General features: G+C 31.7%; 1 protein-coding gene across 1 annotated transcript in view; it reads right to left on the bottom strand.

The window, feature by feature from the left end:
- The window catches only part of Mctp (multiple C2 domain and transmembrane region protein), a 35,549-nt gene extending 12,194 nt beyond the window's left edge, over positions 1–23,355 (bottom strand). Inside the window, exons 1-6 of the mRNA XM_023392639.2 lie at positions 23,187–23,355; positions 16,176–16,628; positions 13,837–13,979; positions 13,605–13,776; positions 11,764–11,906; positions 10,868–11,059 (exon numbers count right to left, since the gene is read on the bottom strand). Coding sequence (XP_023248407.2) covers positions 10,868–11,059; positions 11,764–11,906; positions 13,605–13,776; positions 13,837–13,979; positions 16,176–16,628; positions 23,187–23,241 — 1,158 coding nt within the window. The 5' untranslated portion in view covers positions 23,242–23,355. The remainder of the gene's footprint in view (positions 1–10,867; positions 11,060–11,763; positions 11,907–13,604; positions 13,777–13,836; positions 13,980–16,175; positions 16,629–23,186) is intronic.
- Between the last annotated feature and the right edge of the window lie 876 nt (positions 23,356–24,231).

Raw genomic sequence — 24,231 nt, 5'->3', positions numbered from 1 at the left:
TCATTTTTTTTTAAGTTGTAACACGCCTTGATTACATTTTTTAGTACAGTGCATCGTAGAAAAAAAGTATTTCATTAAAAATCACAACTTTTTGTTCAATGGACGTACCTTATTTGTTCAATTAATGATTATAAAAGGTTTTAGATAATCTTACCTTCGATTTTATTCAATATTTTTAGACGTATGGATTAAAATTTATATGGATGGTTGTTGTATCATTTTAAATGTTACTAGGTATTTTTAATAACTAGGTAGTCAGTGCACCTCAAACCAATATTTTTCTTTGATTTTTTAAAATATATGAAAGTAAAAACGTATATCCTACGAAGTAACGCAGTTTAAACATACTGAAAAACCCGAATGTTGTCTCCACAACTCACTGTGATAAAGAAGTGACTGACTGCGACTCACGTCAAAGTGACTTGTAAACGGTATGAAAGTTTTCGTAGCTTGTTCAAATAGCTTGTCCATCAGTTATGTAAATGAAATATTGAATATCACATAAATTTACTTCAGGTGTTATAGTATAATTATATGAATAAATTAATGTTGCAGTTCAATTATTGAATATCATTCAAGTGCTTGTATTCAGAAGAGTAAATATTTTAAAATATTACATATAATATTTATTACTTGATAACTGACATAAAAAATCTAGGATTATTTATTCCAAAAAAATGAATTTTAATAATAATAAAAATTTTATATAATATAAGTGCAATAGTGAGGAGGAATAAATTTGTTAATAAGTGTTCTGTACTAAATTAATCGATACGAAAATAAAAAAATCATGTCATCTGCTGCTACTTCTGACTTGTGTGTTGGAACCTTTCAAAACCTTAGTGGATTAATAAACATCAATAGCTAGTATTATTTATAAGTAGTTAGACATGTGGAATGTCCAAGAGTAAAGATAAATAAATATTTGTACAAGTGTATTTTCTATAATCAATTAAAGAAAATTATCAACAATAGGCCAATTATTCTCATACGTAACGCATATAAATTAGTATATTATTATCGGACAGACATTTTGCACGTATAGTTGTCATAATAAATATTTTGTGGAAAAATTTAGAAGCTAGACATGACAAGGGTATGTGTATGCTTTCCGGACGAAGAGTGATGTAAGGTCAGATTTTGTTTCTCAGAACTATAAATTAGCGTGTTGTAGTTACGGTTGTCGACTAGTGTTTTTGAAATTGGAGATCATGGCATGTAGACCTTTGTCATTTTTTCGAAAAATTGTTTCTTATTCTTCATAAGTTAAAAAAAAAACTTTATCACTGACAATGACGAAAATTGATAATGTGTACATTATAAAAGAAGATAATTAATAATACATGTAAGCGATTAAAATATCAGCTGCCTTGGATAACTTTTCAAATACTTGGCATTAAAATATTTTCCACAAAAAATTATGCTTGATTTTTTTTGTAATAAAATTTTTTTTTTATTACTACTTGTTACACTGTATCTAAAAAAATTTTGTACAGCAAAAAAAGTTATTTTTATTAAAAGAGAATAAAAAAAATTTAATTTTTGTTCAAATCTTTTTCTCAAAAACTTAATAAAATTAGAAACATTTTTTACTATGTTTCTTTGAAAAACTTTTTTATTAAGCAATATTAGTGATGAAAGTTAAAAAAAAAAAAAAAAAAATTCAGACAAAAAATTCGGTGTCTTTCGAAAAACTTGTAGTTTAAAGTTTTTAAAAATTTGTGGAAAATTGTACCCCAGATGAAAAAATTTATTAAACGTTTCATGTATTATCAATACGTCAAAACTGCTGACTCTAGTAAAATAAAATTAAGTGTAAATCAATGACGTTTAAAATGTTTTTTTTTTTTTTTTTTTTACATCATACCTTGATAAAATGATTTTTTTAACTAGCAAAAAAACCCAACGAGTAACTAGGAAAATTTCTAAAAAAAATTAGCTCTTCTTTAGCCCGAGGAGATTACACTTGATGTGCGTGTCGACAAAAAAAAAAAAAAAAACTTGATAACCTCACTTCGAAACACAATAGACCCTGCACACGAGTATATATTTTCGTCCCATGAGCTTATCAGTGTCACGTAAGAAATAAAGGAAAAATAACTGTCATCGAAACCACTTACTCGTAACTCTCATCCTTGGCGATCGACGAAAGCTCTTTGGCAGCATACTTGCGCTTTTTGAAACACATGGCACCGTACTTTTCGCGCAGCTCCTTTTCCGCATCCTGGAACTCTTTGCGTCGAGAGTTCAGGAAGCTCTCCGTCATCAAGGCTCCAAATCACTTTTCTGTTGTTTATTTTATTTTATTTTATTTTTTTTTTTTTTTAACTGTCACACATGGACACTATAAAAATACAAAAATAACAAGCCTTCTATAATCACTTGCATTTAAAAAAACGAGACGATGACACTGTGCATCAGACAGTATGTACCCAAGCAGAGCATCCAGTGTTTGCGCGACGGTATGCACTTAGCCACGCTGGCCTAAATATAGAATAACAACATATATATAGGTGGGCACGTAAGTAACGCACCGTGTTGGCTTTCGCTTATCGGTACAATACATACACGGGCATGACACACGACGACCTGCACCGCGAAACGAGGAGAAAGAAAAAAAAAGGGGGTCTCTCTTTCTTGAGCGAGCCAGCCGCCTATACTGAGCCTAATGCCTCGACTGCGCTTCGCTAGATCCTAAGCCGACTCAAGCCGATGCTATTGATGCTCCCCTCCCTGCATCGCGTCTATCTCTTTCTATCTCTCTTTTACTCCCTTTTTACTACCTACCTACGCTTCTTTTCTATCATCTTATATTTTTTGGGTTTCATTGTCTTCTGGGTATACAAGAAAAAAAAAAAGATCCAGCGTACAGCTGACCTCGTAACTTAAAAAAAACAAAAGATAAAAGGAGAGGTCAATGACATCACATGTGTGTGTGTGTGTCGTCATTATTTTTTAAGTCAGTAGTTTATGGGTACTTACGTCTCAAGAATTTTTTTTATTACGAACAAAATTGAATTTCGTTCGCCGTTGGTAGTCAGAGCGCATACATCCTAATTTTGGTCATATTTTTTTACTAAATGAAAGTTATGAAAATTTGTGCAAACTTGAGATCCTTAGGTCTTGTAATCGATATTTTTTTTTGGAATAATATTTTTTCTATTGTATGGTAAAAGGAAAGATTTTTTTTTTGTTCTTAAAGCATTTTTTACTATTTAAACTTTAATTATTAGTTTTACAAAATGTGTGTCTAAAAAAAGTTGCAAGCATTTAAAATATGAACAATACCAGCGTAATTTGTCTGCAATTGATTCTTTTGATGACTTACACATTTGTAAGACCGTATAAAATGTTATCTTTTAATTTACTAATTATTGAGTACAAGACTTTTTCAAGCTTTTATTTGCAATAATTAATCTTTTGTACATTTTTTATATTTTTATGGTTTTTTATAAATTCTTTTTTTTAATTTTTAACTACATGCATTATTTTCTAAATATAGTGTTCTATTAAATTAATCATTTTTTATCATAGAATAACTATGGTACCTAAAGTTTTTATTTTTTTTAGATTGCTTAAAAGAAATGTATTTTCATGATCTTTTGTTAATTATTAAATTGAAAAAAAAAAAAAAATGTAATAACCATTTCTTTCAACGCCTGAACGGAACTTAAAATGATTACATCTCTTTAATAATGAAAATAAGACGGAATGAGTAGAAAAAAAAATAATAATAAAAAAATTATAAAGAAATTAAATTTTAAATATCAGTACTTTTACTTAAAAACCTTGAATTAAGTTAGAACCCTTTTTTTTAATCATATAGTGTAGATTACATTTTTTTCAGAGCTTTACGTCATTTACTATTTGTAATTTCGTATCACCTATACTCTGAAAGTGTATTAATTTTTTAAAGATTCATCTTGTGTTAGCAATTAAAAATCTAAAATTTTTAATGTGATCTACGATCACCTGATTCCTTTACATTTACACAATAGACTAATAATTTCATTACAAAAATATCTTAGTTAAAATTTTGTGGTTTTAAAGTACCCAAGAAAAAAAAATTTTTTTTCTGTAGGTCAAACATAAGAGACATTAGACCACGATTTTTCTACTAAATATGATGGCTCAAGACTTTGCTTTCAAGATACGATTAAACAATATTATGAATTAAAAAATTTTTTTAGCTGTTATTTTGGCATGATTCTATCTTTAAAGATATACAAAACGTTTTTCGACCTTTAGTAAAAAAATGTAAGTAATTAAAAATAACGAGTATTATTAGCAATTAATTTTTTAATTAAACAGCTAACAAGCATACCATCAGAACGTGTACTACCATCAGTGCAAAGATAAATATACATACTCATGAACTATCACCTCTAAAAAATCACTGTGGTTACGTAGGATATTTATGGAGTATTTTGCTGAACTAGGCTTTTGGGTCACGTTGTAGATACTAGGGACTCCAAACTCGAGTCGGATGGTAAAACAACTACAAGATCAATCGGAGCAGGTAACGCTCAAAACTTTTTTTTTCCCTTCTGTGAGTAGAACAACCAGGCGAGCTTTTCCCTCGAAGTTCCACTGAGCTATGCCCGAGAAAGGGGAAGCAATGATTTCCTTGCGAGTATAACTGTATCAACAAGGAATCGATGTCAGTAATGGCACGAACGATGTGGCATGTTACGTATGATTGCCCGTGACAGCGACAATACAAGGGTCAGAGAAGGGCTCTTGCTTAGAAAGGGGCGAACGTTGATGTCCAGAATAGATTCGGCCAGACACTGTTGCATAAAGCACTTACTGCGCACTTTCGTGATACGGAGTGGTGCTGCAGAATTACTGATCTACAATGCATTGAGTAATCCATGATGTTGTAATCTAGTAAATTACATCCCAGAATTTCTCTTAGAGGATAATAAACACTACAAATCGGTACAACTTTTATTGATTTTAAAAAACTATGGATAACATGTTTTAACTGATTTATTCCAATTAGGAGCTAATTGAACTAGCACATTGGTAATTATTAATTGGTAATGATTAATCAAATCCAATAATTTTAATTTTTCAATTTTCCGTGCTTACAACTACTCCGATAACGTACCATTTTTCTTATGTACGAAAATATACTACAAAAACTAGTTCTACCTTTTTGTCAGACTTTATTTAGTTTTAAACTCAACAATTATGATTAAACGGTGATTTTTAATTAAGAATTATTTTAATTAATAGTTAAATTAATTGATAACTAAAATACTAAATAATTCAACGTCACTGTTAACTAAACAACTTCTTATTAATAATTTAACTTTGTTTTCCAAAAAAATTATTGAATTAAAAATGTTTATTTTAAACAATTGAAATCAAAAAATAACATATTAAATAAAAAAAAATTTATCAGTTATTAACATTTAATATTAATCATTAGTTAAACATTAATCAAATTATTCAGAACCTTGCTGTTAATACTGTCAACTGAATGCATGATTAATTAGGATTATGGTACGATTTATTTACTAATAAAAATTTGCTCTTTCTTGGAGATTTAAAAATTTGCAGTTATTTATACAAAGCAAACTTTAATTTAACTTACGTGGATTAAGAAATATAAATATTATACACAAATCGACCTTTTACTCTGAAAAAAATTATCATATTATATTAAAATTAAAACAGTATTTCGTAAAATAGATGCATGAAGAAGATGCACAAGCATAAAGACAAAAAGGTATTATTGATAATACTTATATTGTCTGGATGACTGCTTATTTGTTGTTATAATTATCATGCCCACAATTAGTTCATAATGTGACGTATCTCTTTGAAAACTAAATATTTGATGAGTCCATAAAATACTTTCCAAAAAAGAAAAAAAAAGTAAAATTTATCACCCTGCATTTAAAAAATTAGTCATCCATGTGATTTCGAGATCTTGTCGCTGTTTAAAAAAAAATGAAGATACGAAATTATCACGCATCATCGGCAAAAACGTCGATTAAATCGAGCAAACAACATCAGGTAAATCCACAACTTCGATAAAACAAGACGGACTGCACTGTAAGTTGGGATTACACGATTACTTATCTCCTGTAAGAACTGCAAACAAAGTGTTATCTTGACACTTGATGCGACTTTAAAGAATCAAGATATGAAGGGAAAAAAAAAGTCGAGCGATTATCCACAAATCCAATAGTTAAAGAGTCACGTTAAAAAAATTGAGTTGGGAAAAAAAAAATGAGAGCTCAAAGCCACATCGGTTAGAGGCCCGTTTAGCGCCACTCGACCCCGAACTCGCCTTCCTTTACTTCTCTCATTTTCACGTCTCCGCTCCCCAAAGGGGCGATACACACACGAGGCAGAGTCCAATTTGCAAATCACGCCTCGTAAGCGTGTGTCAATACACGCACACACACAAACCTTGGGTAAGGCTTCGTGCCCGTCAAGAGGGACATATACATATACGCGGCTATACACCTAATTATATTCCGCACGCCTGACTGTTTATTACTGTACACAGGGGGTGTGGAATGTCAGAGGCGTGTATATGTGGGAAACGTCATGAATCTGTATGTAATCAAAGTGACGCGGGCTCGGGGTGATTTAGTTGCTGGCACTATATTCGCTTCGGGGCGCTTGGTTTTTGTTTATCGCTCATCTTTGCGTGATCGTGTTTTCAGACGTTACGAGGTAAATTAAAGGGAACGTACTCAACTTTTTTTTGAATTATGTTTTTTTTTTCTCCGGAGATTTTATTTTTATAAGCATTGTGAAAAAAAAAGATAGGGTATGTAAGATTATTTTGTTACACTTTTTTGTTATCACTAAATGCTTTATTTTGGTACGAAAAAATTTGGCTAGGTACATATTTTTATGAGTGGTAGTAATAAAAAAAAGAAGATTCCAGCCTATACATAATTAATTATTAAATAGATAAATAATAATTAATTGATCACATGATTTTGTTTTTTTAAATCGTGTCGTACAGTATTTGGGCTGTTTTTCGTTGTTTCGATACTATATGCTCACTTCACAATACTTTAAGATTTAAAAGCAATGTGCTTTTATTCCAGAAAAAAATATAAGCACGATACGCAACTTCCTCATCTTGGCCACTAGCGGGTTGTAAAAGGCAAAAAATTTGTTAAGTACTCCAATTAACTTGTTGCGATAAGATAAAAAAAAAAAAAAAAGGAAGTAAGGTATGATTATAAAACTACGTGATATCATTTTTCTTAGAAAAAAAGGCAAGTAACGAGAGCCTTTGTCGCTTTAAAAACGCCAAAGGGGCACATAGATGCAATTTTAATTGCACGCGAGCACGCATGTACTTCGTGCAGTAGACGGAACCTCAATTACGGAGGGAACCAACTATTGAATTTTCCTTTGGTATGCATGTAACATATAATGGTACGCTTGTAGTAATTAGCAATTGGAAAATATAGCGAGGTGAGAGTGTAATGCTTGAATGACTTGTCTATCCTGTGGCCGTGATGGTGAAATAAATTTTGAATAGAATGAATGAAACGTTCAACGGAAGGCACTTAGATTTTTTTAGATCTAATTTAAGACATGTTAATATTACTTTTTCAGACTGTTAATTTTGCATCCGTAACATAATATTTTATTAGTAATTGAAGCTGGGGCATGTATACTTTTTCAAAATACTTTATGTTGTAATTTTTAAGTCTAAAAATACATTAAATTTTTCGTGGTAGTAGTTCTTTTTTTTTTTTTTTTTTTTTTTTTACTGAAAAAAAATACGTTAGATTTAAAAAAAAAAAAATATATTTATAAGAAAATAAGTGCCAAAGCATTTAAACATATGTTAAAATACTTTACGGTATTCTTTTTGCTTGAAAAACATACAACAACACTTTTTGGTTGAGTATTGAGTGAAAAATGATGAATTAAGAAATTTCAAGAGAAAAATTGATGTATGATGCATTTCTGAAAAACTGTTTTGTTTTGAAGTGTTCAAAAGTCCATTTCCATTCAGTATACTCAGAAGTGGCATTATTGAAGAAATATAATACTTAATTTTTTATATGATTGAAATAAAAGTATACATAAACTATATCTATAAATTTCCCACTGCGATCAAATAGAAAAAAAATTGATAAATTTACAGGTACAGTATTTTTAATATTTTATTTTTGATACAATATTTAAATTAAAATGAAATACAATTTTTTGTAGCAAGTATCAATAAGAAATTCTATGTAAATTAGTATATGATCAAATTATTCATAACATTTCATGAAAAAATAAATTAATAGTTAAATTAGTATTGTACCAAAATAATGTAAGCAAATTATTAAATGAAAAAAATATTTATGGCTAATTTTTTATAATTTTACATAGTAAAATTTTCTTTGCAGTTTTCAGGAAATAAAATTCCTTACTCAAAATGAAAAATAAAGTAATTTAGTTTTATAATTTTGAATACTGTATTGGAAAAAAATCTCATAAAATATTTTTGATGTAAAGTAAAATGATTGAAAATGCTTGTAATTATTCTTTTAAAAATTTGTTGTTTTATTTTTACTATAATTTTATTAAGTTAAAAAATCAATTTTTTTTCAAACACGTTTTTATTTATAGTTTTCACATACTAGTAACAGCTTTTCCAATATCTATGAAAGTACTTACAATTTTTTATCCTCGTGGCGCATTTTTTAAATTAATCAATAAAATGTGTACCACTTGCTAATAGCAACGTATTAAGAATACTCAGTACTTAACAAAAAAGAAAAAAACATCAAAGTCCACTTAAAAGAGGAAAATTTCCCATATTTAGGCAGGTCGCGTGCATTCTAAAAATAATCCTCCCGAGAAAACGTCAAACACTGTGCAGACAAGTTTACAAAGAAGCCACGGATCCTCAAAAAAATGCCGAAAAGCACGTCACTTCCAAATAGAGCATCTTTCTCTTTCTTGACTAACTTTTTCCTAAGCCGTACCTTACATGCGCCTATTCTTTTTTTTTCTCTGTGCTACTGAAACAAAAAAATCCAAGTCTCTCGCGTGCATTGTAGGTCGCAGCTTTAAGATCCGTATTATGCAATGCGTGCAGTTAGCGACGCGACATTTTTAATGGTATTGAGGGAGAATTTTTTTTTGCTCAAAAGTATATGTTGATCAGAGCAGCAAATATATATTTTATACTTATCTGTACCTACGGGAAAAATAATGTACTTATATCAAAGGTTTCAGATTTTTTTTATTACTCATCATCAAGTAAATACACGTGAGACCTATGAAATTTTTTAAAATCATTTTGAAATCGTCCAAAAAAAAAAAAAAAAAAAAGTAATCTGTCATTATCTGACTACCTCACGTAAGAGTTGATAAGTTCTTAAAATATAGATGACCCATCATGTTGGACGATAATTATTGTGTCACACTCCCCACAGCACAACACCCATCAGTGGTAATTTATCTGAGTGATACCTGACTTTTAATAATTACGCTTCGACTCACACGTTTTTAACGAACCGTTACTGATGGATGCAACCCATTTTTTAACCCATTACTTTTCCGAGCAAAAATTACGCTATCGATTTACTTTTTGTCACCGCTTGCACAGTAAAATGTCCCCTGTAGAAAAAATGGAACCAACCATTTAAATAATATATGTACCGATAACTTGTGGCAAGCTATATTTTCTAAAAAAAATAACACTTTTTTTGTAATAATTTTCATCGAGTAATGTATCAACAAGTATAGTGATGAAAAATAATAAATAATGATCAAGCAAAAACATATTGCTTAACATTTTCGAAAACAAAACTTGGATTTGAATCGTTTCAAAGCCTAAAAAATCTATCATTCCCAAGTTTGTCAGTACATCTCAAATATTCCGATTCTCAAGTGGCAGTCGTAAAAATAGAAACTACTTGTTTCAGCCTCGATCAAAAGCAATTGAGAAATACGTGCAGCCGCTGATTCGAGATCGCGATTACGCCCATCTCTCACATCGAGTGTGTACTTGGCTTTGAAAAATTGTAATTTCCAAGAAAAAAAAGAAAAAATCTCCACCAAAGCTCGAAATCTCACGGAAACAATCGAGACGCAGCCAGAAGCGGGGAGTCTCTCGCGAAAATGGCTCCAACTCGATAATAGCGATTGTCCACGCGATGGTAAATTATTCATAAAGCCAACAACAACAGCAACGCACGTGGTGAAAGCTCGAGCTCCGCATTGCGAGGAAAAGGGTCCACGCGAGCTTGGCAAGTGCTTCCGGCAGAGCTGTTGATTATAAAATTTGCACGCCACCTTAATCGCCATACGTCGCTTCGTGTAGATGATGTTTCAGTACGGGGCGTTTGCTGGTGTGGAAAAAATCGAATCTCCCCATCGGTTACGCGCTTAGGAAAATTCACTGGGTCGAACAGAAGTCGTTTTGCGGCTCGACAATTTTTTTTAAGGGATTGGGGGTCTTTGGGGGGTCTACTTTTTTCCTAAAGTAACTGGCGATCTTTAAAAAAATCAGCTAGAATACTTTCTCATTTTAGAAACGTTTCATAATAGAAAAATTGTAAATATTTCATCGTATGACTGTAACCACACAGATACGTGCTTTCAGATTTAAAATCGATGATAATAATAATAACAATAACAATAACAATAATGTATATTTTCTATACCCTTCGTCTCCTGTTTAATGCACAGTTGATTGTTAAAATAATTAATTACTAAAATTTTGTACCAATAGACAACATGTATAAGATTATGATAAATCAACTTGTTAACCACACATCGTATGACAATATTTCTTATTTAATAATAGCGTCGTTTGGATTGAAAATAAATCATGTAAAAACGTAGTTTGATACAGGATTCGTTATTTTCACAATACCTGTTCTTTTTCTTGCTGGTTTCTCGGCCAGAGGGTGGCAGAAATGAAAATCTCTCCCAGATGTTGCCGTGGCCTGTTGGGATCCTTTAGTTCCAACGTAATGTCTTTTTGCTGTCCTAATTCCAGCTGCGTTAAATCCAACAAGGCTGCGCCCATGAAATCGTCTTGCAAGCCCCAATCGTAATCGAAAACCTAAGAAAGAGAATCCATAAATGATTGCTACAGGAAAATGTGCTTATTAAAATTCATCAATAATGTTAGTGCTGTATACAAATAAATGAATTCAACAAAAAAACATTTATACAATAAAGCCATGAAAAATCCTAATCACTTTATTTCATAAACCAACTATTTCTCTAACATATGCTTGCACAACACTTGCGTATTATAGCAGAGTCAGCACACTTTTTTAAATACTTTGTAATTAAATTTTTTTTCTAAAAATGTCATCAATATTACTTGTACTGTAATTTTTTTTTTTTTAATATTGATTATAATACACAGCTTACATTTATCTTATCAGCAAAAATTATACGTTGTGTTTCCAAAAACATTTGTGAAAAAAATTTTTTTTAAAAATGTTGAATTATTTATTCAAATAATCAAGACTTATTTCTATTTTTTCAAAACTTATCGCATTTTTTGTGCTGCAAATACTTTTTTAATATTGCGTAAATATAAACATATGTGAGTACTTATAAAATTTTGCTTCTAAAATAATAATTCATGTTTTTGGCAATTAACTTTATTTTTAATGTTGGGAAATCCATGAAAAAATTGTGCCCAATCATGGCTATAAAATACTCTAACAAACAACCAACAGTATTTAAAAATAAAAAAATTTACAAATAAACCTAAAACATTTAATGCATCAAAAATTCCTTTTCAGGACAAACCTTAAAATTAAGAGGTTGGAAGGGATCCTCAATCGGCAATGTAACGCTCTCGTCCCACACCGGATTCAAATCTCGATGAACCGTGCGCGACTTGTGCAATAAGCGACCGGCGCATTTGATTTTTACATAAGGATCGCTGGCTCCTGCGAACAGTAGAAAATTTTTTTCACCATCGTGGGAGAAAAAAAATACTTAGTATGCACTTTAGTTATTGTTATCATGCTATGTTCACACAAAAAAGGAATAGCATCGATTTTCAATTTTCAAAATAAAAAGCTTGAAATCATAATTCGTAAGGCGATTTTTATGTTCTCCATTACAGAGATTCGCTTACGGCCAAATATTGATTTCCAATCGCTGCCGAGTGATTTTCTATAAATTGGTACATCTGCCACGCTGGTGGATCAAATAAAGCGAAATAAGTACCTGCTTTTAATGCACGTAAATCGCAAAATCACCTTAAACAGCGATTAAATTGAAATTGACAAATATTTGCTCCAATTCCAAAATCCTATGCAATAAAAAATTCTCTAAAAACGAAACTGTAAAAAAACCAGGAGGAAGGTTAGCAAAAAAAGTACTATCTCGAATTTTTCCTCCGTTGAAATGTCAGCACAAAAAAAGAGCAAAAAAAAAAGAAAAAAAAAGAGAGAAGAACCCATTTGAACGAGGTATATATGCATCTGGAACGACGACACTTGAGCTCGTATACATATACATTCACAGCGAAAATCCAAAGCTCCCCATTCAATCATGAAACCCTCTATTTCCTCTGTTGTGCGTGGGTGCTTTGATGTGGCGCCATAGAGACTGGCAGTCTGAGCTTGTTGTTTTGCAAGTACACACAACAGCATGAAAAGCCTTTATGGAATATAATTCAAGAGGAATTGCGAGCTTTCCCCTCCCCCCATCCTCACTCTCTTTCATCAACTGTGCTTTCAGCAAATGTCCATCTCCATAGGTCACTCGTTATTTCCTCTGTTAGGTGATTATAAACTTTTTCTTATCCACGCGAAAACTGATGTTTTTGTGATTTTTTTTGCAACTGGTACATACTTGCATACATGCATTTTCTTTATTGTATTGCATGAATAATAGATGCAACAAACGTTATTTCAGTCGAAATAAAGTCACGCCACAGCATCAATCAAATGAACGTGAAAAGCCGCTGGAATTAAATCCATCGCGGAGGGGTGGAAAATAAATGCAGATTGATTATACGGAGACTCGGGGGGGAAAGTAGGCCGTATAAATAAGTAAACGCTTGATAAGCGCGAAATACACGCTGTTGGCGGCACTGGTTTTGCAAAAATTTATTCCTCCCCTTTCCCGAGTGTTGGGAGAGAAAAATTATCCTGCGATCGTTTATCTCTCAAACGTTTGTTATAAAATACGTGTTTTTGTTTGTCGGCGCATGGAAAGATAACCCAAATGTCGATAATTTGAAGATATTTTCTGGATGAGCCGTGCAGTTGATTGGCTTTATCGAATTGTTAAAAAAAAAATAAAATAAAATGTGCCAATCACATCGCTGATACGTCATGGATGAAATTGGTTTTCCTTTATTTTCCACAGATTCGTCGTACAATTGCAAGGTCAAGACTTTTTTTTAATTAATTACATGAAATTGGAATTAAATATTTTCACCGTAATACTATTTACTTAGAATTAATATAAAAAAAAAAAATGTAGTAAAAATTAGACTCCCTCTAGTGACACGAATTAACTAATAAAACGTAAAAATGTCTACAAACGATTACAAAAGCATAGCGATGACAATAGTTGGAGCTCACGAAGCGTACCTTGGCAAAATAAATCAGGCAAAAATCCTCAAGACTCACCGCATCGATCCATGGCAACGAGGCTTGCGCCCCGCCTCAAGTGCAGCCTGAGCTGAAAAAACGCGTACTGCCGGAGGGCCAGCTCGCGTTTCCTCGCGACCTCGTCCTGCAAGATCCCCGTAGGCACCCCCTCGCTATCCCCCTCATTGTGCTGTTGTTGGTCGTTTTGTAGCTTCTGTGGTTGCTCATCTGGATACTTTTCAGTTGAGTCCCCCACAGTGGTGGAGGTGGCCGTGCTGGTGGAAGACGTGGGAGGAGGTGGGGGTGGTACGGACGGATGCTGATGGATCTTGGGCGAACCGTCGCTGCAGCGACCCGAGCCATCTTCCTGCAGTGTCACTACTTTGTCTCGGCTCGAGCGCGCCAGTGGGGATTCTAGGTGTCAAAGTTGACAGTTGTTTTACAAACATATGGAGCTATGGAGTTTTTTTTTTTTTTTTTTTTTCCTCCGAGGTGAAATTCACACGTGGAAAGAGTCAGGGTTATAAGAAAAAACAATATAGACGAATTTCGCCAAAAGGTGATACCTGATTCGTCAATAATAATATCATAAGACATTGTTTTTTCAACTTTAAAAATTTGTACTGAGCCATCGTTTAGTTTTTTGGGTTCAGGATTTACATACTTTTTTAATATATGTATCGATAATCATGTTTTCCTACAAATTCTTTGAATCATACTTCACATGGCTCTATGTGTATTCAATGTTGAAAATTTGTTTGCATCCATATTTTTGTTATTTTTTTTTATTTTTTATTTTTTTTCATTTTTTATTTATTTATTTTTTTAGAAAATACAAACTTATTGCAATATTTTACAGTAGCCTTTAATAGCTTAAAAATCTCTTAGAAAAAATTTAATTTATTTATCTTGCCCCATTCAGACGCGTTTATCGCCAAATGTTGAAATTTTATTTATTTTTTATTCGCTTTTTCCAAACAAAGAGATATTACAAAGTATATAAACAATTTTTTAATTATTGACTACAACATGTTTAGCTGTTTTAAAAACCAAAGTCGTATGAAATAAAAAAATTTTAATACTTTATGCTGCGACCACCCATTTTACATCAATCATTAACGTGAATAATTCACGCATTCCTCCTCGTAAAAAACGCGGTAAAAAAGCTTCTTACAATTATTTTAATTTTCAGATTTTACTAAAAGAAACGTAGCTTTTTAAAATAAAAAATACAAACCAAACAAAAAAATATTTTAAACACGACTTTCCAGGAAGAAACAGAGGTACAAAAGCGTCGGAAAATCAAGGCTCATTCAAGATTCAGAGTGTATTCGTAAAACGCCTTTCATTTCCGTGCCTCCCTTGCTTCTTCAACTTTTCAAATTCTCATTGCTTTGAAGGCTTGTCGGTCGAGAGCTCGGGGCACGTGCTCTAGCAGTTCTTCGCCCTGGGGTGCAGCTTTTCCACAATCAGTAAAAAAATAACGAGGAAAAACGAGCCTGCGAGAAAATATTTTTCAAAAGCAGAAAAACGTGAGTTAGGAAAAATTTTCCTTTCCCCCGAGAGTGGCCGTGTAACGAAGAAAAACGCGTGGCTCGGAATGCTCCAACAATGTGTACGCGTTTACATTCAAAACGACAGAGATGGTCACTCCAAGAAAAAAATAGCAAAAATACTCTTAATGCAACTCGCAACTTTGTCATCTTTTTATGGACACAGTTTAGAGAACTTTTACGTCTTCGTGAATATAAATATGAGCATAAACAGCAGTTCTTAGTCATAAAAGCAACAGGTTTTATAGCAAATTGAATGATGCGTAAAAAGTCGAAATCGTATACGCTAAAAATAATCCATTGCTAGTTGATCTTTGACGATAAAATAAGTGCTTTTGCGAAATTTTCTAAGATACAAGTCTAAATAACAATAAAAATTTGTCGAAACTTTGGACTTTTGTAGCTCAACAAATTCTAATAAAATTTACTTTGAGCATACACAGTGTCTTGGAATAATACAGAAGATTATTTATTCTGTTTATTTTACGTTAAATTTTCAATTTTATTTTGTCAATTTCTTATAAATACTTTTTGAAGTATATAAGTGAGTTCTAATTTTTAAAGTTAATTATAAATATTAATAATTTTAGAGTGATTTTAAAAATTAATCCTAAATGTGTCTACTATTATTGTTCAAGTTAATAGTAGTTTTTTTTAAGTATATTTGTAGTAGTAATAAAAATAATAATTATTATTATTATTATGCTAGTTGTAATCACAAGAAACATTAACAAGAAACTAATTTTAGATGTGCAGTAAGAAATAAAAAAAAAAATCACAAAAAAAATTTGGAGTAGTAAATAAATTACATTTGAACTCCTACACTGAATCTTGGATCTCTTAACAATGTATTAATAATTTTACAATTAACAATAAAATAATATTTTACCAAAAAGCTAGCTCTTTACTGCAAAGTTACGTACATTTGCAATTGAAAAAAAAAAAAAAAAAAAAAAAAAAAAACACGAATATAACAGTTAAATTACTTGTATTGTGATCAAAGCCGTGAAAAGTATAACATACAGTAAAAAAAAAAAAAAAAAAAAAAAAGGCTCACCAGGATGATTGAGGTAGTGCCTAGCCGGGCTCTGGGTGGCCGAGGAGCTGCGACTGTGCTCGGAAGAGTAGTCGGCCGCGTAATCGGACTCTTGATTCGAGCCCGAGCCAGCCTTGTAGTCCGCGGGGTCCCTGGTTTTCTTGCGCGAGTCCTTGGCGCGACTCTTGACCCAGTGCGACTTCAAAGTGGCGAAGAACGTGTGGGTGCGCTGGGCCACGGATATGTGCCGGTGCTGTTGCCGCAGGCGCTGCAGGACCCCGTGCTCGGCGCTACCACCGGCCGAGCTCGAGGTCGTCGTGCGGACGCGCCGGTGCTCCGGTGATCGTCCCGCCGAGGAGCTCTCACCGCCGCTCTTGCGCGACCGCTCGCGTAACTCGGTCGCGCTGCGGGACAGCTGCCGGCTGCCGTTTAGGTTCAGCCGCGTGCCACTCGGGTCGTTGGCGTTGGGTTCGTCTGCGAGGATTGTTTTTTTTTTTTTTTTTTTTTTTTTTACTGGTATTGATTTGCATTTCAGGTGAGAGAAGTTTTGATTGGATTTTGTGGTGGGCTCTCGTTGGTATGGGAGCAGTTGGATCGATGAGGTTGCAGGGCTTTGGTAGTTTTATCGATTGGACGAGCTTTTTTCAAAGCTGGAATAATTGGTGAATAAGTAAAATATTTATTGACATTTTTTTGATGTACTACCGCCTAGTTGGCTCTCCGTGTCAGAATCAATGTCGGTTTGACTATTGAAAGCTTTGGATACATCTTAAGTATTTTATTATTTGTGCAGTAAATTTTTTGCTCATGTATTTATTTAAATTAATTCAATTTTACTAATTACTGATTAACTCATTCATGCACACATATGTTTCTTCATGAGTTCAAGCAGCTTTTTATCATATTTTCACATGTGCTTATATTTAATATATTTTATAAAGCTAAGTCAGTGCAGTAGAGTTTGCATAATATCATCAAATATATCTCGTCGATTAGTTTGGATAACAGAAAGATGGGTTTGTTATTAATTAAACATCACTAGATTAAATTGTCTGTTTTTGCAATATCACTTCATTGATAGAGAATTTGAAATTCATGCAATTTACAAATAAATTTTTTAAAATGCCAAAAATATTTTTTTAATGTTTTTTACAAGATGCTCGTTTAAATAGGATAGTTTTGAATTTAGTTTAAAAAAAAATTAATAGATCAATGTGTTTCTTTTTAATTTGACAAAATATTCTAAAAAACCTTAGTTTAAGTTGGCGGATTTGGTAAGTTTATAAAGATAAACACATTCATGTAAGTATACTACATCTAAGAATAATATTCTTAATGAATAAAATAATATTCAATAAAACAATTTATATTTAATGAAATGTTTAATTTAATATGATATTTAATAAAATAATATTCTTATTTACAATACTCTTATTTAATCATGAGAAATTACTTTTTTCTTTCACTAATAAATTATTTACTATGTGGTATTTAAAACAAATTTATTATTAAAAACTTAATCCTGTAATGAACTAACGTTGCTTTCGAGAAAATATTTTTCTAAAAATTTAAGAATTTAATATAAATTAATTTGTGATTTTTAGTCAGTTTTTAGTCTGCACGCGTCAATTATCCATCATGTTGATTTTTTCATTTTTCCAAGATTTATTACGGATTAAATTAGAAATACATAATTAGTAATAAATTTTAATTATAGTAATAACAAGATGGCACAAAAAATTGTTTAAAGACAAAAATTCGAGTTAAATCGGACGTTGCTTAGTCTGAAAAAAATAAAAGTAGTCCTTCTGTTATGTATTATTCAAGAAAGAAAAAAAATCGAGCTGACATTCAAAAAGTTTTCTGCTCTCAGGATTTGAAAATAGTACACGCCTGCGTTGCATTTTTCACTTATATCGACTATCGATGCCCTTATTTCTAACTCGTCTAAAAATAGTTTATGCACTAAATAATCACGTCATCGCATGAACAATATGCTTTTCAGGATAGTAATTATGTAACATTTTTGTTATATTGTACGTGGCATAATGTTATTTATTTATATAGTTCTCTTCTTTTTGTAGGCACGATTACTAACACAAGTGCCTTATATGTTTGCCAGAGCAAAAAGTGTAACCACCACGTCTCATAAAGACATGTAAATCGACTATCAATGATAGTTTCAAATCCAAAAAATTTTGTTGAAGGGAAAATTTTCACCAGACTCCAGATTACTTAACTTAGAAAAATTAAAATTAGTTTTATTATCCTCATTATTAGTAGTATAACCCTTATAGCAATAATTTATTTACAAGTACCTGTAACTATCATCCATTTAGTAGATATATGTTACATTTTAAATTATTGTATAATTATTCATCGCAACGCTGCGTATGTTTTCATCGCAAATACTTTTGCTTTGCAAGGATTATCAACTACAAAATATTGCAAAAATTATTAGCATTGTACCCAACAAACAGCTATTTTTCTTTTACAAACTCATGGTGAATCTTACACGGGCTTCAAAAAATCATATTTCAAATGTTAGCTAAAGCGTTGTTGGTATTGATATTAAATGTGGTTAGGCACAATTTGCAAGTAGCATTTAGTGCGGTTAGTACTTGGATGGGTGACCATTCGGTGCTTGCCGATTCACCTTTGCTGTGTTGATTTCGAAGACCGATTAACTATTTATCTGTCGTTGCGCCAGCGTGAAGGGGAGAGTTAGCCTCATGTTAATACATAGACACCTGGTCATAACTTGACCACTTTTTCTTTTTTTTTTCTAAATAATGTTTACTAATTTTTTTTTTTTTGTGTTGTATATTTTCATTTTTACACATATAAGTTGTGTAGAACTTAAAAAAAAAAAAAAAATTCTATATTTTTTGTGTTTTTTGAAGATTTGCTATATGCTTTGATAATTAAAGAAATCTTTTTAAATACTTAAATGTAATAAAATTGATACTAATAAATTTTTTTTTTAATTCAAGAACTCATCCCAATATGGTGATACTTTTTACTATGGTAAAAATTATATAGTTGTTGTGCCTTGGACGAAGAAATTTAATTTTTTGCATAAATTTATCCACTTGTTGTGATACATAAATAATATTTACATGCTAAATATTTTTATTCCAATATAATATGTGATAAGAAAAGCTTTAAAATAGTCCAACAATGTGTGATAAATAATAAATGTGTAGAAAAAAATTATTAAGTCTGTAAAAAGTATGAATTTGTGAAACCTCAGTCGTTGAGAATCTGACAAATTCTTAAAATAAACGAAATTAAATGAAAATCAACTTAATAAGGTCCCATCAACAATTTTATGCTATTAGTTATGGACTTGTAATTTTAATACTCTTCAAGGGATAATTCTTTGCGAATTAAAAAATTTTCTCCAACAAAATATCTTGCATGTAATAAATAGTACAAAATTTTGCAGTCTGTCGAGATTCTTAACATTGAAGGATGAGGATGAATCAATTAAAATTAATAAATGTTAAATATGGTATAAAAAAAATTATCAAAATAAAAATTTCAATCGATTTTTGTTACACAATATCCTAAATAGTGTCAAATAGGCTACGGTCATCTTTCAGATGTTACCGTAAAAATAGTTTGTACAATTAATTTTAACATTTAATATAAGAAGCCACATAAATATATTTGTAATACTTTAGTGATCTATTTTATCTATATCGCGGTTGAAATCGTATAGTTATTTTTGTAACTTCTAAAGAGTTCCATACAACCTACGATTTTTCAAGCTAAGATAATTTTTCATCCATTAAATCACTCAGGTATTAATTGTCACTTGTAACTTGCCATGTATTTTGCAACATCTCGCATCCGAGCAAAGTATCACCATCCAAAATCCTTAATATGCGTTGGAAAAAATTGTATTATCATCATTACAAACCAAAAGATCCAGAAGACTCTCACCACCTAATCCTCGTGGATTTCCCAAGAGCCGAATGCGACAAAAAGATGGGTCGGAAAAAGGATATCCCCAAACCCAAAGATAAGAATAAGTAAGCCCTCCTTTTTTCTCCTTCATAATATTTGATCTGCGGATTTTCCAGTGCTAGCCTTTCCTTCCTCGAGTACTTGCAAGAGTAAGAGGAGGACCAGGAAAAAAATGTCACGCTGGATAATAAAGTATCAGTGAACTCGCGCGAAAAGAAGACGAAGCGTGGCAGGCTGTACGCAGAGCTGAGGTGATTTCTTAGAGCTTCGTCGCGGTTAATTGGATTTCCAGTGCTGCACTGACTTGCTAGTGCATTTGACGCTTTCAGAAGTGGAAGAATATTTTTATGTGCATATGTGTTTATATGGGGCACTTGCTGCCACCACATATGTAGCTCTACTATGTGTTTTGGTTCAATCGATCGGACTCACCGAGCTGTTTCCTGTTCAGGGCTTCTCGTGGGATTTTCTCACTGTTTACTTTTTTTTTTTAATTATTTTTATTATTGTTTTTTAATAGAAAAACAAAATTGTGATATTTTTTATAAAAACTGTTCAGATGTTTTTTTAAGCAAACCATGATAATTTCTAAAGTTAAAGTAGTGTTTTCAAGGGTTCGTAGTCGAAATTTTTTTTAAAAACTATACGAAGAAAAGTACTAAAAGTATGCGTTTCGATGATAGTTTTTCTAAAAAATATTTGAGAATCGATTCGATTGTTTTAAGGGGTGATCGAAAAAATTACAACTTGTAACACATAGACAGTTTGAATATTATTTTCTCTATCACCAAAAAATTTTTTTTATTTAAAAGTATTATTTTCCGTGATTATATTATTATTTAATTATGGCAGTAAAAAACCTCAGAGTAACTTTTTAATTTTATAAATGAAATAATTGTAAAAATAAAAACTATCATAATTTTATTTTAAAATTATCGGAGTTTAAAAAATATTTTGACACGACCTAAATTGATAAGCTCATTTCTTCTGGAAATAATTAATATTGCCCAAATTCTGTGCATAATTATTTATGAGGTTGAAAATACAGCTATCGAATTTCTATAAATTATTAAATATTAAATATATTAATTATACATACATATTATAATATATTTTATATTATTAAATATATTACAATTTATTATTTATTATGTATTAATTATAATAAACAATTGCAGCATGTAAGGCGTAATATGCATTTAATTCATTTATTACCTCGTCCAATATTTCTACGTGACACGAAAAAAATTTCATTACCAATCACTGATATTTAACGTTTTAATAAGGAACGAACTTTTTCTGTAAAGTAGCTCTTACTGTCTACTAAGAGCATCACCTATAACTATAGGATCACACTGCTCATATCTAGAAAATTTTTCAGTATGGATCTTTTTTACAGAAACTTTACTCATTAAACTATTTTAAGTGCCATTTATTAAAACTTTTTAAGTACCTCTTAAAGTTGAATTGCTTTACTTTGTATGAAATTATTATTTAATGGTCTTTAAATCGCAATTCGTAACAACTGGATTTTTATTTTTTATTTCCCATATTGTGAAAAAATTAAAAATCCAAGTAATAGGTATTCTTTTCCCTTCCAACTACGCTTTTTCGCTCTCAAAATATTGAAAAAAACTTTACGAGTTCGAAATGTTGTAATAAAAACTTTCGCAAGCTGAAACAGACGGAAAATATCCAAAGAAACCTTCCCACTCTTCTCAGATGACTCGAGCAGGAACAACCCAAACAAACTTTTCCCAAGTCAAATTTAAATACTGCATCACGAAACCGAATCAACTCTCAGCAAAGCGAACATCGTCAAGTTTTCAAAAGTAGAAGAAGAAATCGGAAAGAAAAAAAATTCACAACGATTTTCTATAACTTAGTAATTTCTTATTAAATAGTTAATTATTTTATTGAATAGATTTTCTCTTACTTTATAAAGATTCATGGTATAGGAAGGTAATTAAAAACTAAAACTTTGAATCTCACTATATTCTTACACATGGGCGTTGTAATTTAATGATTAATTATCTACATTAAACAGTGTGCAATTAAAAAATGTGGCACTTTTTTTTTACTTCACTACCAACAGCAGCTAAATGATTTTATTTGTGATATTTGTGTATGATTATTTAAATGCCTTTATTTTTACTTCATAACAAATTAGGGTTGCGGTTCATGACAAATTAAACGAGACCCTGTAAGATTTTAAAAAGTTCCCTTTCTTAAAAAAATCCTGAAAATTTGAGCATTATCTTGTTCTTAATATATTCTTGTGCAAGTAAATTTGACGTAAGTATAATAAATATTTTCTAAAGAAATATAGATCTTGTTGTCAAGTATTGAAAGTATCAATCTCTAACAGCAAATAATTTTTAATCTTGAAAAAAATGCTTTTCCAAGATTAGAAGTAATTTTTCTAGTTAAATATCTATTTTATAAAAATATTTATTTAATTATTAATAGCGACAACATACGAATAATTAACCATTTTATTTAGAACAGTAGGTTTGACACGCAAATTTAATACATTTGATTTTCCATCTTTCAAAAGTAAACTTGATTCATAAGTTATTTACGTATAAAGTTATTAATAGTTTTTTTTAACAGCATACTATTATTATCATTATTATGATTATTATTATTATTAATTATATAAAACAAGTAAACTCCAAAAATTTATCAGGATCAAGTGTGACTTTTTTAATAAAAATTATCAACACATAATTGTAGCGTACCTACCATAAATACGTGAATTATCAACAAAAAGTAATGATCAATATTTTAAGGAAGACCAAAAGTTTTGTTAAATTTTTATTTTTATTTTTTGATATAAGCTGATTGAACAAAAACTTTGTATCTGCCACATACACGGAATTCAAGAGCGAAATAAAATAAAAATCATGAGTTAAACACTTCGAGAAGAGATATTTCTTGACTTGTTGATCTTGTCATTGTCTCCAGCCCTTTGACATATATCCCGATCTGATTTTTCAAGACAAGCCAAGACCAGCATGTTATTAAAAAAAAAAAAAAAAAAAAAAAACAACTACTCACCATCCACCGGCTCGGCATCCTCGGAACTGGCGAGCAGTTCGACGCTTTTGCTCATCCTTCCTCTCTCTCAAAAGAGATATCCGGATGCTCAAAATTTTCTTTTTTTTTTTTTTTCTTCCTTCCCCCTCGGTTGCCTAGACCACCCTCGTTGGTAGCACCACTTGCTCCGCCCGAGTCACCATCGGCCCTTCCCGTAGCCGCCGCGTCGAGCGGGCGAGTTCCTCTTCCTCCTCCCGGCGCCGTCTCTGGCGCGTCATCGTCCTCGGCAGCAACGACCGATCGATCACGCCCTGCAACCCCCTCGACCCCATCCGACTCGTGTACCTACGGCAACTCGATGATGCTGCTACTATTTCGTTTTTGATACTGTCACGGGCTCCAGAGGACAGCATGAATCCTCGTGGTTAGCACTGCTTAGTCCCCACCGGCACCTGGGGATCTGAAAAATGTGTACATATTTTTTTAAGAGGAAAATTCTCGCATCTTTCGTAAATAGTGCTTTTACGAGGAAACGCGGAAATTTGATAGATGGGCGTGTAAGAGAAGGGGGGGGGGGGAAACGATATTTCGAACAGAGGGTTTTCTCCTGAATGGGGCTCGAGAAAGTGGGTCGCTCGTGTGATAATATTGTTACCACGGGCGCACTGTTCCATATCTTTTTTTTCCCCCTGTGTGTATTATTACTTGTAAATGGCATTTTGGTGTTTTTTTTTTTTTTTTTTTTAAGACTTGAATTAGAGTTTGGTGTTTTGTGTATCATATTTTACAGTGAAAATGTCAGAAAACAAGGAATAAAATAAGGGTAGTACTTTGCGAAGAGGGTTGAGAACAAAACAAACAGCGCCAGCTGGTCCTCGTGTCTTGCAGGGGTGGCGTTCATTAAGGATGGTCAGTATACAGTCACGTGACGGAGGGGTGATGAAAGATACCTATGCGAGGTCGATGTTTTGTTTACCTTTAACATTGATTTTCTACGAAATGCCCTCGTAACGTGTCACGGAATTTAGTTCCTAAGTCTATAGAATCAACAATCTATCAACGAATT

The sequence above is a fragment of the Copidosoma floridanum genome, unplaced genomic scaffold (genome assembly GCF_036245765.1).
Source record: "Copidosoma floridanum isolate Cflo_tuat_1 unplaced genomic scaffold, Cflo_Japanese_pri ptg000007l, whole genome shotgun sequence".
Lineage (NCBI taxonomy): Eukaryota > Metazoa > Arthropoda > Insecta > Hymenoptera > Encyrtidae > Copidosoma > Copidosoma floridanum.
The sequence above is the reverse complement of the archived record's forward strand: the minus strand, read 5'-3'. Positions and strand labels throughout refer to the sequence as shown.